Consider the following 13,793-nt stretch of genomic DNA (forward strand, 5'->3'; position numbering starts at 1 on the left):
CTCTTTCAGGATTATACTCAGCTTGCCTTGTCTTGCATAGCTCCAGGCAGGTCTGTTCCCATTAATCTCTTGCTGTTATTTATCGCCGTTAACTCTTCTGCCTCGCCTCCCAAAAATCTCACTTGAATTGTGTTTCATGCCTTGTGATACTTTTGCCTGCCAACGGTTATGTGCAACAGTGTGCTTTCAATTCTGGGTAAATAAGCTCACATTTTGACTTCCAAATAACCTTCACCTCAGTTTTTGAAATGCCTCGAGAGGAAAGCAAATGCGAGAAGAAAGTAAAGGTGTAAAATGATGGATCAGGTTGGGGGAGAGGTGAAGTTAAATAAATAACCAGACTAGGTGGCATAATGGTTTGAATGTCTGCTCTGTCTCTGGGAGGTCGTTGGTTCAATACCTGGCCAAGTCATACCAAAGATTTTAAAATTGTTTGTGCAGCTTCCTTGCTTGATGCTCAGCTAAAAAAAAAAACACAAAAAAAACATGTTTTTTAAAAAAAGGATTGAGCACACACAATAACAATCTGTTGGGACCACTGCACAAGCTTTTATGGGCCTCATGGCCACCTCCTGCATTGAAGTTCCTTGGAAGGGAACTCGTGAAGAGCAAGAAAAAAAAGGAAGAGTGGAAGACAAAGGAAAAGTTTGTTTGAGTTTTTTTTATGCTATAGCATTGTTTAACATTACAGTTAAGTGCGTTTTTAGGTTTTATATGTATGCAAACATTTTCACTTCTTTCATTACCGTAACAGCTGATGGACAAGAGACGTACGGAGAGCTTAAAAGGCGAGCATGAAGAAAGAGACATAGAATGAGACAGTGAAACATACAAGGAAGGGTGGAAGGAAGAGAAGACGAGACAAGACAAGATGCTTATACTGTCGCAAAAATGGAAAATTGAAATACAATATGAGAAGACAAACCGGAGACAAGGGAATAAACCAAATCAAAACATGAGAAGAGAGGAAAGTCGGAGATTCCTCGCAAAGTAGAAAAGAGAAATGAACTGGAGTGTGCAAATATTTTCTTAAATGAGAATAAGAAGTAAAGAGGCAGCGCCTTTTTTTAATAACTGTCACAATTTGAAGCCAACTTCATTTGAATCTGATATTTCATCCTCAAGCCTCGACCTTTAGCTGTTAACCTGATTCAACGGACGCTTGTGGAATTCAATCTTCATCTCTCCACGATTGAGGTGTGACAATCGAACTGTCAAGGTTCGACTATGGTGCTCTGAAAGGCAGCCATCTGCTCTGTATATCTCAACAGCAGGGTCAGCTTAGCCAAGCTCTGGGAGCTCTGGGTCCTGGCCTCAATCCTGCTGTGCCTTTGACGTTGTAACTGGCTCTGCAATTGTTTATACACCACTTCTCAACTGAACCTCATGCATTTGCAATGAATTAAAGGCTGTTGTGCCATACTCTCTTTTTGGGGGGCTTACCCTGGCTTTTTTTTTACTCCCAAAATTAATTTGTGAATGACAATAATTATTTGCTTCTTTTCGATAAAGCTGTGTTTTTTGTTTTGTTTGTTTGTTTGTTTTTACTTGGGGATGTTTAGTTCATGGAAGAGGTTGTATAGCAACCTTATGTTCGGCAAAGACAGGAGACATCATTGTACTTTCCTCTATTACAAGGGCATTAGTCGACAATGGACCATTCCATGTTGTTTATGGGTGGTTGAACCTGGGCTATCTGCATCATGGAGCCATTGGTTCAGATGGAAACATGAACAGGCCAGCCCAAATATCAGTTCCATTGTCAAGCTGAAAGTTCCATCTGTGCTTAGAACACACATCTTGCTTCGTGGGTATATTTTTCGATGTAGAACCGCCTTTATCTGTCAGAAAATATCCTTAGATCCACTTTGAGCCTTCTCAGAAATCTGCGTCACGTCACAATCATCACAACCCACATCATGTCGGAAAAGATACACAACAAAGCTTAGGTCCTGTTTTTTTTAAATTTTTTATAGTGATCCTTTAAGGCCTGCATTGTGGAGCTATAAACTGTAATTAATGAATGAATGTAACATACTTTGTATTTTAGTTTTGAATGTTGTTTTGATTTAATACTTGAAAAGACCCCTTTTTATATTGACTCAAGCATGACTATTGTATCACAAAGCCAAGTGTGGGAATATCAGGACATAGATTGAACAATCTAGCATTCTTTGATCTACAGAAGTATATTATTCCGTCATGAAATTCAGGATTGTCATTTAGTATTACTCATTAATGCATTTTATTTATTTATTTTATCCCGTTGTTCAGCTCCATCACAGATTGGTGCCGTTTCGACGGAAATCTTGTCGAAGGACAGCGTATCTCTCTCGTGGATCGACCCTGACCATCCCAACGGCATTATCTTGGAATATGAGATAAAGTATTACGTCAAGGTGAGTAATTGGTATTGTCTCAGAAATTGGTGGTTTGCTTTCTGTCAGCAGCTCTCAGTTAACTTGCAATGCAATTTTATGGATTTGAAGCCTCCCATGTTCAACAAGGATGGTGGAGATAGTGAGTGCATCTGTCTCTGAGATGCTTACTCTGGGTTTGACTCTTGACTTGACTTTAAAACTGTGAGATTGGAGTTTCATTGGCAAGGCAATTGCATTATCGAGTGTGTTATCCCTCGGATGGATGATAAACTGCATAGTGACTCGTATGCCAAATTAATTGCTGATGGTGGACTTTGAATCTATCCCATGGTGGCTTTTGATGAAGAGTGAGAGGGTTATCATCAACATCGTGGCCAAATTCCAGAATTCCTGCCCTGACCCTTGCCAAACCACTCTTTGCAAATGTGTCAAGTCAACCACAAATGCCTCAGCATGGGTTGAGGGAGGCTGTCGTCCTGCAGTGGACTGAGATAGGCTCATTTGATGATGAATATAATGAAACCTCTCAAACAAAAGAACAAATCATATTTATTTTAAGAGATCCATAGCATCCTAAACTGCAGAAGTTTTTTGAATTATCTTGGACTGGCATCGAGAGAAGGACTGGTGGAAGAAGCTACATGTAAGAAAACACACATAGCCAGCCCAGGTTCAAATCAACTTCCGGTGGGGATGGCCAGTTTTTATGGCCCAAATATTGCTGGACATTTGACTGCAGGTACAAGAAATTGTAATTTGTCCAGGGTGTTCGAGATGGCTCACCTACCTTTCTCCATGAGGTCTGTAACATCCACCAAACAATGCTAGCAAACAGGACACCCTGTTTGACATCCATCCGAGGGATGGCACATTTTGTGATAACACCTCGCTTGCAAAACACCAATCTGACAGTTTTATGGTCGGGTTGGGAATCAAATCCAGACTAGAGAGATCAAATGCAATTGCGATGCATCTGTACTATCCCTATTCTGTACACCTCTGATGGTCCGTGCCGGACAACTATCAGGAATAAAAATTGAGGTTTATTATTATTATTATTATTATTATTATACTCATTTCCATTATGATCATAATTATCTTCGATGCATGCAGACACTACGAGAGAAAAGATTTTTCATCGTGCGGACTAAAACGTCTTCAATTACACTGTCTCATCTCAAAGCAGACACTGTCTACAGCTTTGAAATCCGTGCCCGCACGGCAGCAGGCTATGGCCGTTACAGCGAGCCTGTGGACATAAACATGGCAATGCCTGGTAAGTACTATCCTGAAGGAATGGCTTTAGCTAAATGGCATGCTCATACAGTAAATTCCATAAAAGTGGTGATTCCCAGTAGGTTTAGTTACATAATGCATCGAGGAACCCAATAACTCTCTCCACACCACCTAAACTTGTAAATGCTACTACATTCCCAATCTCATTGCAGTGGAAAACAGTGCGAGCCACGTCGCTGTGTTTGCCGTGTGCGCGGCAACAATTCTTGCCATTGCCATCGGAATCTTTGTGTGCATTCGGAGAAGGTGTGTTTAAATGTGTGTGTGTGTGTGTGTGTGTGTGTGTGTGTGTGTGTGTGTGTGTGTGTGTGTGTGTGTGTGTGTGTGTGTGTGTGTGTGTGTGTGTGTGTGTGTGTGTGTGTGTGTGTGTGTGTGTGTGTGTGTCAATTACACCACGAATGCAAAATCTATCACTGAACATCGAAACATAAAATATGCGTTTCAGCTGAAATATTTTGATTGGCTATGTTTTCAAGTGAAACTTTTGTGTCAGACGTCTTATCTTTTGCATTGCATTTTGCTTAGCAACATGATTCTTTGCTGTTTTCAGGAGAACAAAACGAATGGCTACTTACAAGGATGAAGAGGAACAAAACCCCATAAATGGTGAAGGTATGGCGATGTTTTCTGGAGCACATAAAGCCAAGAGAATAGCTTTAATATGAATGTCCTGTTTCATAAAGATTTATTTCTCATGTAAGGCAGACATGGGATTGACATAATAGTGGGGTTGTAGAGAAAGCTGTACAGATTAGATGATATAATGACGGGAGCTGACCTTGAAGAAATAGAATGACTTGTGGACAAAATGAACAGGCACAGGAAGATTGTGACATGAACTAGTAAAAAAAAGAAGAGGTAAGCACAAAGCTTATATTTAGAGATAAACGAAAGCCGGTTTTGGCGTAGCGGTTAGGGTGGCTGGATTAGGATCCTCGGGTCCTGAGTTTCAGCTCTGTCTGCCACTGAATTAACACCAGTTGGGGTTGACTCAGCCTGTCATCCTTCCGAGGTCGGCAAAATGAGCACCAGTTTACTGGTAATAGGGGCACTGCATCAGTGGCATAGCCACATCCCTCTGCAATGATGCAACCAGCAGCCACAAGCTGTACATGAGAGCGTGTGTGTGTGTAGAGATGAACAAATATTATGTCAGTCGATTAATTTATAACCATATAGAGGAAGAGATGGATGGATCTGTTTCAGCATTAGATATCAAAGAAGACCTCGCTGCCCAATGTCAAGGTATTGATGTGTGACAAATGTTGGAGGGTTAAGTACTAAATCCTTACAGGACTGACTTATTTGGCCTCACTACAACTATTGCCAATCCTATTTATTTTGATTTGTTTTACCATACTCTTTACAGAGCATCGGTGCTGCCGAAGAAGTTTCTCAGCAATGTTTATAATGGTTGGTTTGCCATTGTTCAACTAGTGTTATTTTTCCATGCTCAATCCTTTTAAATACTGAGAAGCAGTATGTGACATTTTAAAAGTCTTTGTTATGACTCGGCCGGAGTTTGTACTACGACCTCCCAGACTCAGAGCGGATGGACACTGTTTCTCTAACCATTATGCCACAGAGTCTGTTTTTATTTTTCCTATAGCCTTAGTTAATTGCCTTATTGCATATTGGCTCTTCTTTTATCATTTCAAAAGTCTGCTCACATGTTATTGTGCATAGTTACTTTTTTGTACCACTTTGGTAATACAAGTAACTATTTCAAGACTGGATACTAATTAATATTGTTACAACTTTACTGCCACTTTTTCAAACCTAGAATATTAAATGCACACACACACACACACACACACACACACACACACACACACACACACACACACACACACACACACACACACACACACACACACACACACACACACACACACACACACACACACATCGTTTTTTTCACAAATCTGTTCCTCACAAGTGTCATCATTTATTGAACAGTAATGACCATTTCCAAAGCATTATATTAACATTTTAAGGATGTAAATTATACCAATTTTACAACACCCTACACCTAACTTCATTTTGACTGCAAGCCTCAAAATAGTTATTTACTAAAAGTAAGAACCTTATTTATTAATCTGTAAGTAAATTGATCGATTTTCTGACAATCAGGATCATCAGCTAGCCTCCATTCTTTATCAAGGTTTTGACCGTTTCAGCGCAAAAAGTGGGTCCACAACCATGTCTGTGTCCCCACAACCACGGCCAGGGTTCTACATCGGTAGATCCACAACCTCAGCTGTGTCCAGACAGTCAACCCTGCAAAGCAACCTCACTATTCAAAATGTCTATCTTTAAATGTTTACCTTTCTTGGTAAAGGGTTTAATGTATTATCACACTGTATATTCATAATGCACATTGCATATTCTAATATAAAACAATAGATTCAGTCATATACAACTTACCTTGCTGATTGCATTACACAGAACATCCATTTTGCTCACCAATGAATCGAGATGTTATTTATTGCTGACATAAACAGTCCTTTTAACAGATTCCCCATGTGCTCCACAGTGCTCACTCATAACTCCAAACAAACACTGAACATCTTTTGAAATGTATTTATTTGAATGGTTCACTAATAATATTTTTACTCTTTTTTTCTGAATTAATATATTCCATTTGGTGTCATTTTGTGACCTTAAAACAAAATACACACACACAGTTATATATTTTGGTCGAATAGCCAAAGCATTTTATATAACTGTATTACACTGAGAAACTGCAGCCAAGGATTATTTTCCCGTGGTACAAACAAAAGAGCTTCGTCTTGTTCAAAAGACACCCTCTAATTGTTATTGTCCACAAGGGAATCTAAACGAGACAGCTGGCTTAACAGGTCCTTTAATGAATGGTGTACTTAATAATACAAAGCAACGTGGCAATTATTTGAACCTTGTTCCTTTCTTTTAAGAATCAAACCAAGCTCAATAACTAGAGAGACTTTCCCAACACCTTAAACATACCCTCGGAATGACAATGGTATTCAAATTTTGTGTTATTTTCTACATATTCTTGATTTTCAGTGCAAGTCAAACGTGCTTCAAAGAGGATTTACGTGGATCCATTCACGTACGAAGATCCATCCCGAGCTGTACAAGAGTTTGCCCGAGAGATCGATGCAGCATGGATCTCAATTGAAAAGGTCATCGGGTCAGGTAATAAAGGGGTGTATGGCTGGAGGTGGAGAGTTGGGAGTAAGGTGGAAATTATGAAGTATCACAGAATGAACTTACATTTGTAAAAACAAAAGGACAACATTTTGTTATTTCTTTCCGCAGATTTATATCTTTTTCAAACAGCTGTGTTTTTTTTATTTCTCTTGTTCGAAACACCCACTGATGCCGTTGAAAGATATTGTGGTCCTCAGCAATTAGACTGTTGATTTTGTTAATTGCAGGCATGCCTTTTCCTTCATCTCTGGATATTATTTTGCACACAATATATCTCGAGATTTTCTTTGTAAACAGAAGTATTAAGGAGATCTTTCATGAATAATTATTCAAGAACATAAAAAACGCACTCCAAAGCTAAGGTTTTGAGGACAAGAGGGCATTAAATTAATCTTATTTTCTGTTTTTTTTTATATTAAAAAAACTTCCATATATGTGTAAATATTTCACTTACTTCCACCCACTATCCTCTTTTCTCTTTCCTGCCATTTCACACAGGGTCCCAAGTTCAAATTAGCGGCTTGATGCAATTCTTTGATCTCAACAGACAGGCCATTATCCACACAACTCAGCAATGACTTGCACAATCAGCAACCTCTCATTTAAGCAATCCTGACCCTAACTTATTCAGAATTAGAATCAACATGTTTCACCACAAATGTTATTTTACCTTATGTATTCGAGAAAATTGCATGCAACAACTCATTGATGTTGTTTCTTGCCCAGGTTGAATTTAGCATCTGGTTTTTATTTACTTTACGAAAAACTGGGGACGATTATCATATTGTTGCTGGTGAAATGACAGACCGCGCTTTTTCCCTGATGCACTACCTTTTCCATCCTTTGATCTCCATAACTTGTGGCAACATCATAATGAATGTCGATTGCTCTCTCTTGGTTTACCCGAATCACCGCCTTCCTGCTTTGCTGTTTTCAATGTCTCCAACCAGGCGAATCCGGTGAGGTTTGCCGTGGCCGACTTAGAATCCCGAATGAGCCCGAGGTGGCTGTGGCCATTAAGACCTTGAAAGCGGGTTACAGTGAAAAGCAGAGGAGGGACTTCTTGAGTGAAGCGAGCATCATGGGACAGTTTGAGCACCCCAACATCATCCGTCTGGAGGGTGTCGTGACCAAAAGTAAGCGAGGCATTTTGACAGGAATCACCCTAACTGCCTCAAGCAGTTTCATCACCGAGTGTTAATGTTGTCACTTTTGTTTAGGTAAACCAGTGATGATCATCACGGAACATATGGAAAATGGATCGTTGGACTCATTTCTCAAAGTACGACTTTATTCCAATATTTCTCTTGCTCCTTTGCTGCCAACACCAAGCAATTTGTCTCTTTCTCTCATTTATTGTTTGTCTTCCAAAACGTTTTCCCATTGTAATTATTTTTGCAAACCTTGCAGCCATCTACTTATTTCAAAAGCACACATGGAAGAATTTTTGAATCTCCAACTTTTCCCCATCCATTCTTTCCATCCTGCTTTTATTTTCCTATTTCTGTAATATATCGTTCCCCCTTTTGCTCATCGGTGCAGGCTGCTTTCGATTTGCACTTAACAACCTGTTACAATTTGTAATTCTCTGGGAATGTTGTGTGCCAAATGAAGTTACCCCCAGGGGTCAAATAAAAGTCACCCCATGATTATACGAGGAATCGCAGGTGCCAGAATTGAGAAGTTTACACAACAGGCCCATGTTCCATTTGCATCTGATTTCATTCATCTGCAAGCAAAATTTATACACTTGTGGTTTTGGTGCATAGGCCTTCTCTTGAAAAGGATACCATGTGATATTTTGTGTTTTTATCATTGTTAACTGTACAGTAGGTTAATGTCCTGGACGAATGCGAAGCAAACACAGACTAGACGATTAAAAGGGGAGAATGATACAAGTTAGATGTATTTTCATAATATAGTTTAGCCTGTTGTGAAAAGCACAGATAAAAACTTGGTGCAATTGTATACAGTGCACGCGCTGTAATAAAATATGAGTTTCCTTTCAAGATACGTCAATATAGGAGGATGCCAGAAGGTCCATCAAAGCCTGTGATATGACTACCAACCTATGGTTGTTTGTCCATGTTCTTTTCCTTATAAACACTGAGCTTCAAGCAAGGAAGCAGCACATACCATTTCAAAAGTTTTTTGCATGACTCAGCCATGGTTCAAATTGCCGACCTCCCAGAGACTCAGCACGGACACTATCCATTACGTCACCAAGTCTGGTCACTCAAATAAAACATCATTTTTTATTATTGTAGTCATTTTAAATCAGTTTTTCTTTTCTCTTTCTTGTGCTTCTCTTGGTATAACCCATTAATTTGCTCTCTATTTTCTATTTGCAGAAAAACGATGGGCAGTTCACAGTCATTCAACTCCTGGGAATGCTGCGCGGGATTGCTGCCGGCATGAAGTACCTGTCCGACATGAACTACATCCACCGTGACCTTGCCGCACGCAATGTACTGGTCAATGGCAACCTCATGTGCAAAGTTTCTGATTTTGGCCTCTCCAGGGGTCTTGAAGATGACCCACAGGCCGTGTACACCACACATGTATGTTCCAGACCCCATGTAATCTTCTTTTATTTGAGCCGTCACACTAAACTTCTAACCCTTTCCGGTCTGACAAATTGAATGAGTTAGATTAATAACCTTCATCAGGTTGAAGCACTTCTTTCATCGAACTTAATCTTATCTTGCAATCATGTAATTGTCTGGTTATGTTTATTTATTTTCAGCAGAAGGATACTCTGTATTTGGATGACCATATTGTGCACATTTTCAAGTATCTATTGCTAATTTTTATGGATACAAGATTAAATTATGCACTTCTACGGTGGTGAGCAGGGAGGCAAGATTCCCATCCGTTGGACGGCACCCGAGGCCATCGCTTTTCGCAAGTTCACCTCAGCGAGCGACGTGTGGAGCTTCGGAATTGTCATGTGGGAAGTGATGTCATATGGGGAGCGGCCATACTGGGATATCAATAATCAGGACGTGAGTTGGTAGCCATATTGCCTCGATGAGGGGAAATGTGCTTTCCTTTTTGTTGAGTTATGTGCTGGAAGCTTAAAGGGCATCAAACCCTTTGCAGGTGATCCAGTCGATTGAAGAGGGATACCGGTTACCGGCTCCCATGGACTGCCCAATAGCTCTGCACCAGCTTATGCTTGATTGCTGGCAGAAAGACCGTGCAGAACGGCCGAGCTTTATGGAGCTGCTCGCTTACCTGGACAAGCTCCTGCAGACTCCTGCTGCGCTGAAGGCCCCACCTGGAACCCCTCAGGGGTAAGATGGATAAAAATAGATGAAAGGCAGTCAGATCAAAGGCATTACACAAATATGCCAAAAAAAAAGAAACAACTTAATTATATATCAAACATTTCTTATGTTACGTTATTCACTGAAAATATGTAAATATGTTATTGTAAAGTGTACACATGACAAAATCATAGTCATGTTTCCACCAGCCAGGCCTTGTGAAATAAACAAAAGACTTTGTCATTCCTTGGAATACAACCATATCAAGTGGTAACATGGAGAGACATAACATTAAGGTTTTCATGTCGAACAGCTGTTGTGTTAAAGTGAGTGGACGTCTCGAAACAAAGTACTGGCACATTTTCAATGAAGTCGTTCATGTACGCAAGTAAGAGTCAATTTAATATCGGTTAAAACAAAAGAGAAACTAAATGTATAGATTTTAAATTGTGTGATCAGAAAATACAATTATGAATTTCCAAAAATGTGAAAAATGGGTTTTGTTGAGCAGTGTTGTTCTGATAGGAGAGAATTTAGACTGTTTAGGTCTGGACCTGTCTTTAGAATACTGTACTTTAAAAGGAGATTACATGCATACAAGTGCAGCTGTTTGAGATTAGGGGTGAAGTACATGTTACATGCACAAAGAGGGTAATGTGGGTGTGGGGGATATAAATAGAGAAAATAGAAATTGAGAAAAGGAACAAAAGAAGAGGCGATATGAGGGAATAATTAGGGTAAGGGCATTGGGGAGAAGTGAGAAAAGAGAGGGCTGAATGACACATTAGGCGGTGGTGCTTGTTGTTTTACAATTCCACCAATTTCCTCTCACTTAAACAATATTTAAATGATCATTTTGTTGATATGGATTGGAGATGACCAAAATCAATTTTATATGAATAATTTTTGTCATGTGTACAAGAAGTGTCCAAAATGTATGTGTGAAATGCTACAAACCTTGTATGCATGTATGGAAGAGGTTCAATCTCCTGAATGTCTAGGCTTCATCAACAGCTATTACCTCATCTGGGTCAACAATACAGCTAAGCTGGCCTCAACATCCAGCCACATGCTGGCCTTCCTTGCTATTCCAAGACTTTCATTGAAAAATCAGAGCTATACGCAGCTCAGAATGTCTTTCTCAATAGCTCAATGGAGTATTGCTTTCTCCTGTGGGCTGGCACTCCAGTATCAAATCTCTCTCTCCCGGATTTGGTGGAATTGAATGCATTCACCGTTATTGGAATCTCCCGCAATGAGGCGCTGAAGAAAAGGCCTATTGCTCTCACATTTCCGGCAGTTTGGAAGCCTCTCTGTTTTTACCACCTCTTCTCCGGTCTTACTCCATCTGCTCTTCCAGCTATCAGACTCTCATCAGCTCTCCCAGGATACACACCTGCTTTCAGTAAGCTTCAGCCACATTACTTTTAAAAAAAAAAGGCTTCTCACCCATCTCTACCCTGTTGTTCCTCTTTTCCCCATTTGTGGAACTGTATCCCTGAGACTGTTAAACCATAGACTCTTCCCTCCAGGGTTTCAAGCAAATGGTAAACCACCATCTCATGTCAAACCACCTTACTCTTAATCTTTTCTACCCCTTTTAACCCTTCCAAACACAACCCCCTTATTTGCAGGATTCTGTGTTTCCTTCTCTCTCTCCTACTCTCTCCTCTTCTCAAGTTCATTTATTCCCTTGCTTGTTGCATCACTGTTGCCCCATTGTTGCACTCTAACTTTGTTGTCTTTTACCTTGTCTCAACACCTCCTCCATGAGCCAACGCTTTTTATCGTAATAATAAAAAATAAAAAACCTCAGTATAAAGATTTTCTTCCAGCATTATGAGTTCTTATTGAAGGTTATACACAATTAAAAAAATAACATTGTGAAAAAGCATGTGTAGGTGTTATTTCAAGAAAGTGATTATGGAGAAAATACCACTGATCTTTCATATGGCACGCTCAGACACGCTGTGTAAACCTGGTAATGGGAATGGGTAATGCCCAAGGGAAGTTGTTGAGTGCACTATACCGTGAGCAGTGCCAGGCACAAGGAGCAAATGACAGGTTATAGCGCAGCCAAGCATAAATATGGGTTACACAGGTGATAACATGTCATGGAAGTTTGATGAGAGACCACAGGACAAGGAAATTGTGGCACGGGCATATTATGCCATAAAAATCAGATAAGAATGTATGTCACAGCAGACAAATGCCCCATACTCCTCATCTAAAAATAAAGCTATGTATTCTTGTAATAATATGGACATTGCATTCCCAGCTGCATTTGCTCAAATCTTTGGATACCCATTGGTATGATCGATGCACTACAATCTCTGTAGTATATTCATTCCAGAAAATGCCGAAATTACTTCCAGCGCAGAAGGTGGATGGAGGTTATGTTTTCACCCGTCTATTTATCTGTCTGTTTGTCTGTGAGCAGGACATCTCAAAAAGTTGTGGATGGATTTCAAGGAAATTTGGGCAACAGGTTGAGTGTTTAGCAAGGATGAATTGATTATATTTTGATGAAGATCCGGATCCGGCTACAAGAATTTCAAAAGTGTTTTTCACCATTGAGAGATCGAGCCAAAAATGATATATAACACCAAATCTCAAAAAGTTGTGGACGAATTCAAATGAAACTTGGTGGAGAGGTTGGGTGTGTGATGTGGACAAATCGATTTGATTTTGGTGAAATTTCCAGATCCGGATATTCGAATTTTTAAGTGATTTGTCACCATTGAGAGGTGGGGCCAAATAGGACAGATAGTATATATATATATATATATATATATATATATATATATATATATATATATATATATATATATATATATATATATATATATATATATATATATATATATTGTGATATCTCAAAAAGTTGAGCAAGAGTTGTTAGACAAAACTCAGTGAATGAGTTGGATAGGTGACAAGAACAACCTCCTGTTGACTTCCGGTTCTGGTTTTTGGGCGATGGTTGGTTCTCTCCAGGGGCCTCTGTCGATTTTCTCAAAGATAAATTTCTGGTCATTGTTTGTCGCGTATTGGCTGTTTATTTTGTTGCCTTCCTGTTTATTGTGTGTTCTTAGTTTGGTTTTGTTTCAAAACTTGTTTTTTGGGGGGAGCTTTTGTTGATCTTGTCATATTGGGTTTCCCTGAGGCCTACCCATCTTCCCGTCTATGTGCACGATCGAGTTTATTTGTATTTTCTCCTTTTTACCATTGTTATATTAATACACTAAGCCATATTTTGTGGACATATCTCTTCTGAAACTGCCAGACGTATTGTCGCCACTTTCGGCATGCGGGTGGTCTGTGGTCTAATGTACATCATCGGCGATGTGAGATCGCGCCAGATGGACTGGTTTGGGAATTTTTGGCGATTTTCTAATTTTTACATTTGTTTGCATGGCGATGTATGACTGTCACCACTGAGAGGTGTAATGATGTCATGACATCATCGGTCATTCGCTGACATCATTACGTCTGTCATCGACAGACCGTCACCACTGAGAGGCGTAATGCCATTCCTAGAAAACAGCGTCTGCAATGTAAAACCCCCTTCTGCACATGCTGACTACCTCAGAAGGTGAATTTGACACAAAAACTGTAACAAGAAACATTGTAGATAAAGAAATTCTGTAAATCA

The 13,793-nt window shown here is 39.7% G+C and overlaps 1 protein-coding gene across 1 annotated transcript in view; it reads left to right on the forward strand.

Moving 5' to 3' along the window:
• LOC147020362 (ephrin type-A receptor 7-like) overlaps positions 1 to 13,793 on the forward strand; it is a 79,889-nt gene that overhangs the window by 42,526 nt on the left and 23,570 nt on the right. Inside the window, exons 6-15 of the mRNA XM_085895671.1 lie at positions 2,275 to 2,399; positions 3,495 to 3,657; positions 3,830 to 3,923; positions 4,228 to 4,289; positions 6,726 to 6,857; positions 7,823 to 8,008; positions 8,093 to 8,154; positions 9,224 to 9,433; positions 9,728 to 9,877; positions 9,975 to 10,168. Coding sequence (XP_085751797.1) covers positions 2,275 to 2,399; positions 3,495 to 3,657; positions 3,830 to 3,923; positions 4,228 to 4,289; positions 6,726 to 6,857; positions 7,823 to 8,008; positions 8,093 to 8,154; positions 9,224 to 9,433; positions 9,728 to 9,877; positions 9,975 to 10,168 — 1,378 coding nt within the window. The remainder of the gene's footprint in view (positions 1 to 2,274; positions 2,400 to 3,494; positions 3,658 to 3,829; positions 3,924 to 4,227; positions 4,290 to 6,725; positions 6,858 to 7,822; positions 8,009 to 8,092; positions 8,155 to 9,223; positions 9,434 to 9,727; positions 9,878 to 9,974; positions 10,169 to 13,793) is intronic.

The sequence above is a fragment of the Eptatretus burgeri genome, chromosome 9 (genome assembly GCF_056783735.1).
Source record: "Eptatretus burgeri isolate ZD-2024b chromosome 9, Ebu_testis_v1, whole genome shotgun sequence".
NCBI lineage: Eukaryota > Metazoa > Chordata > Myxini > Myxiniformes > Myxinidae > Eptatretus > Eptatretus burgeri.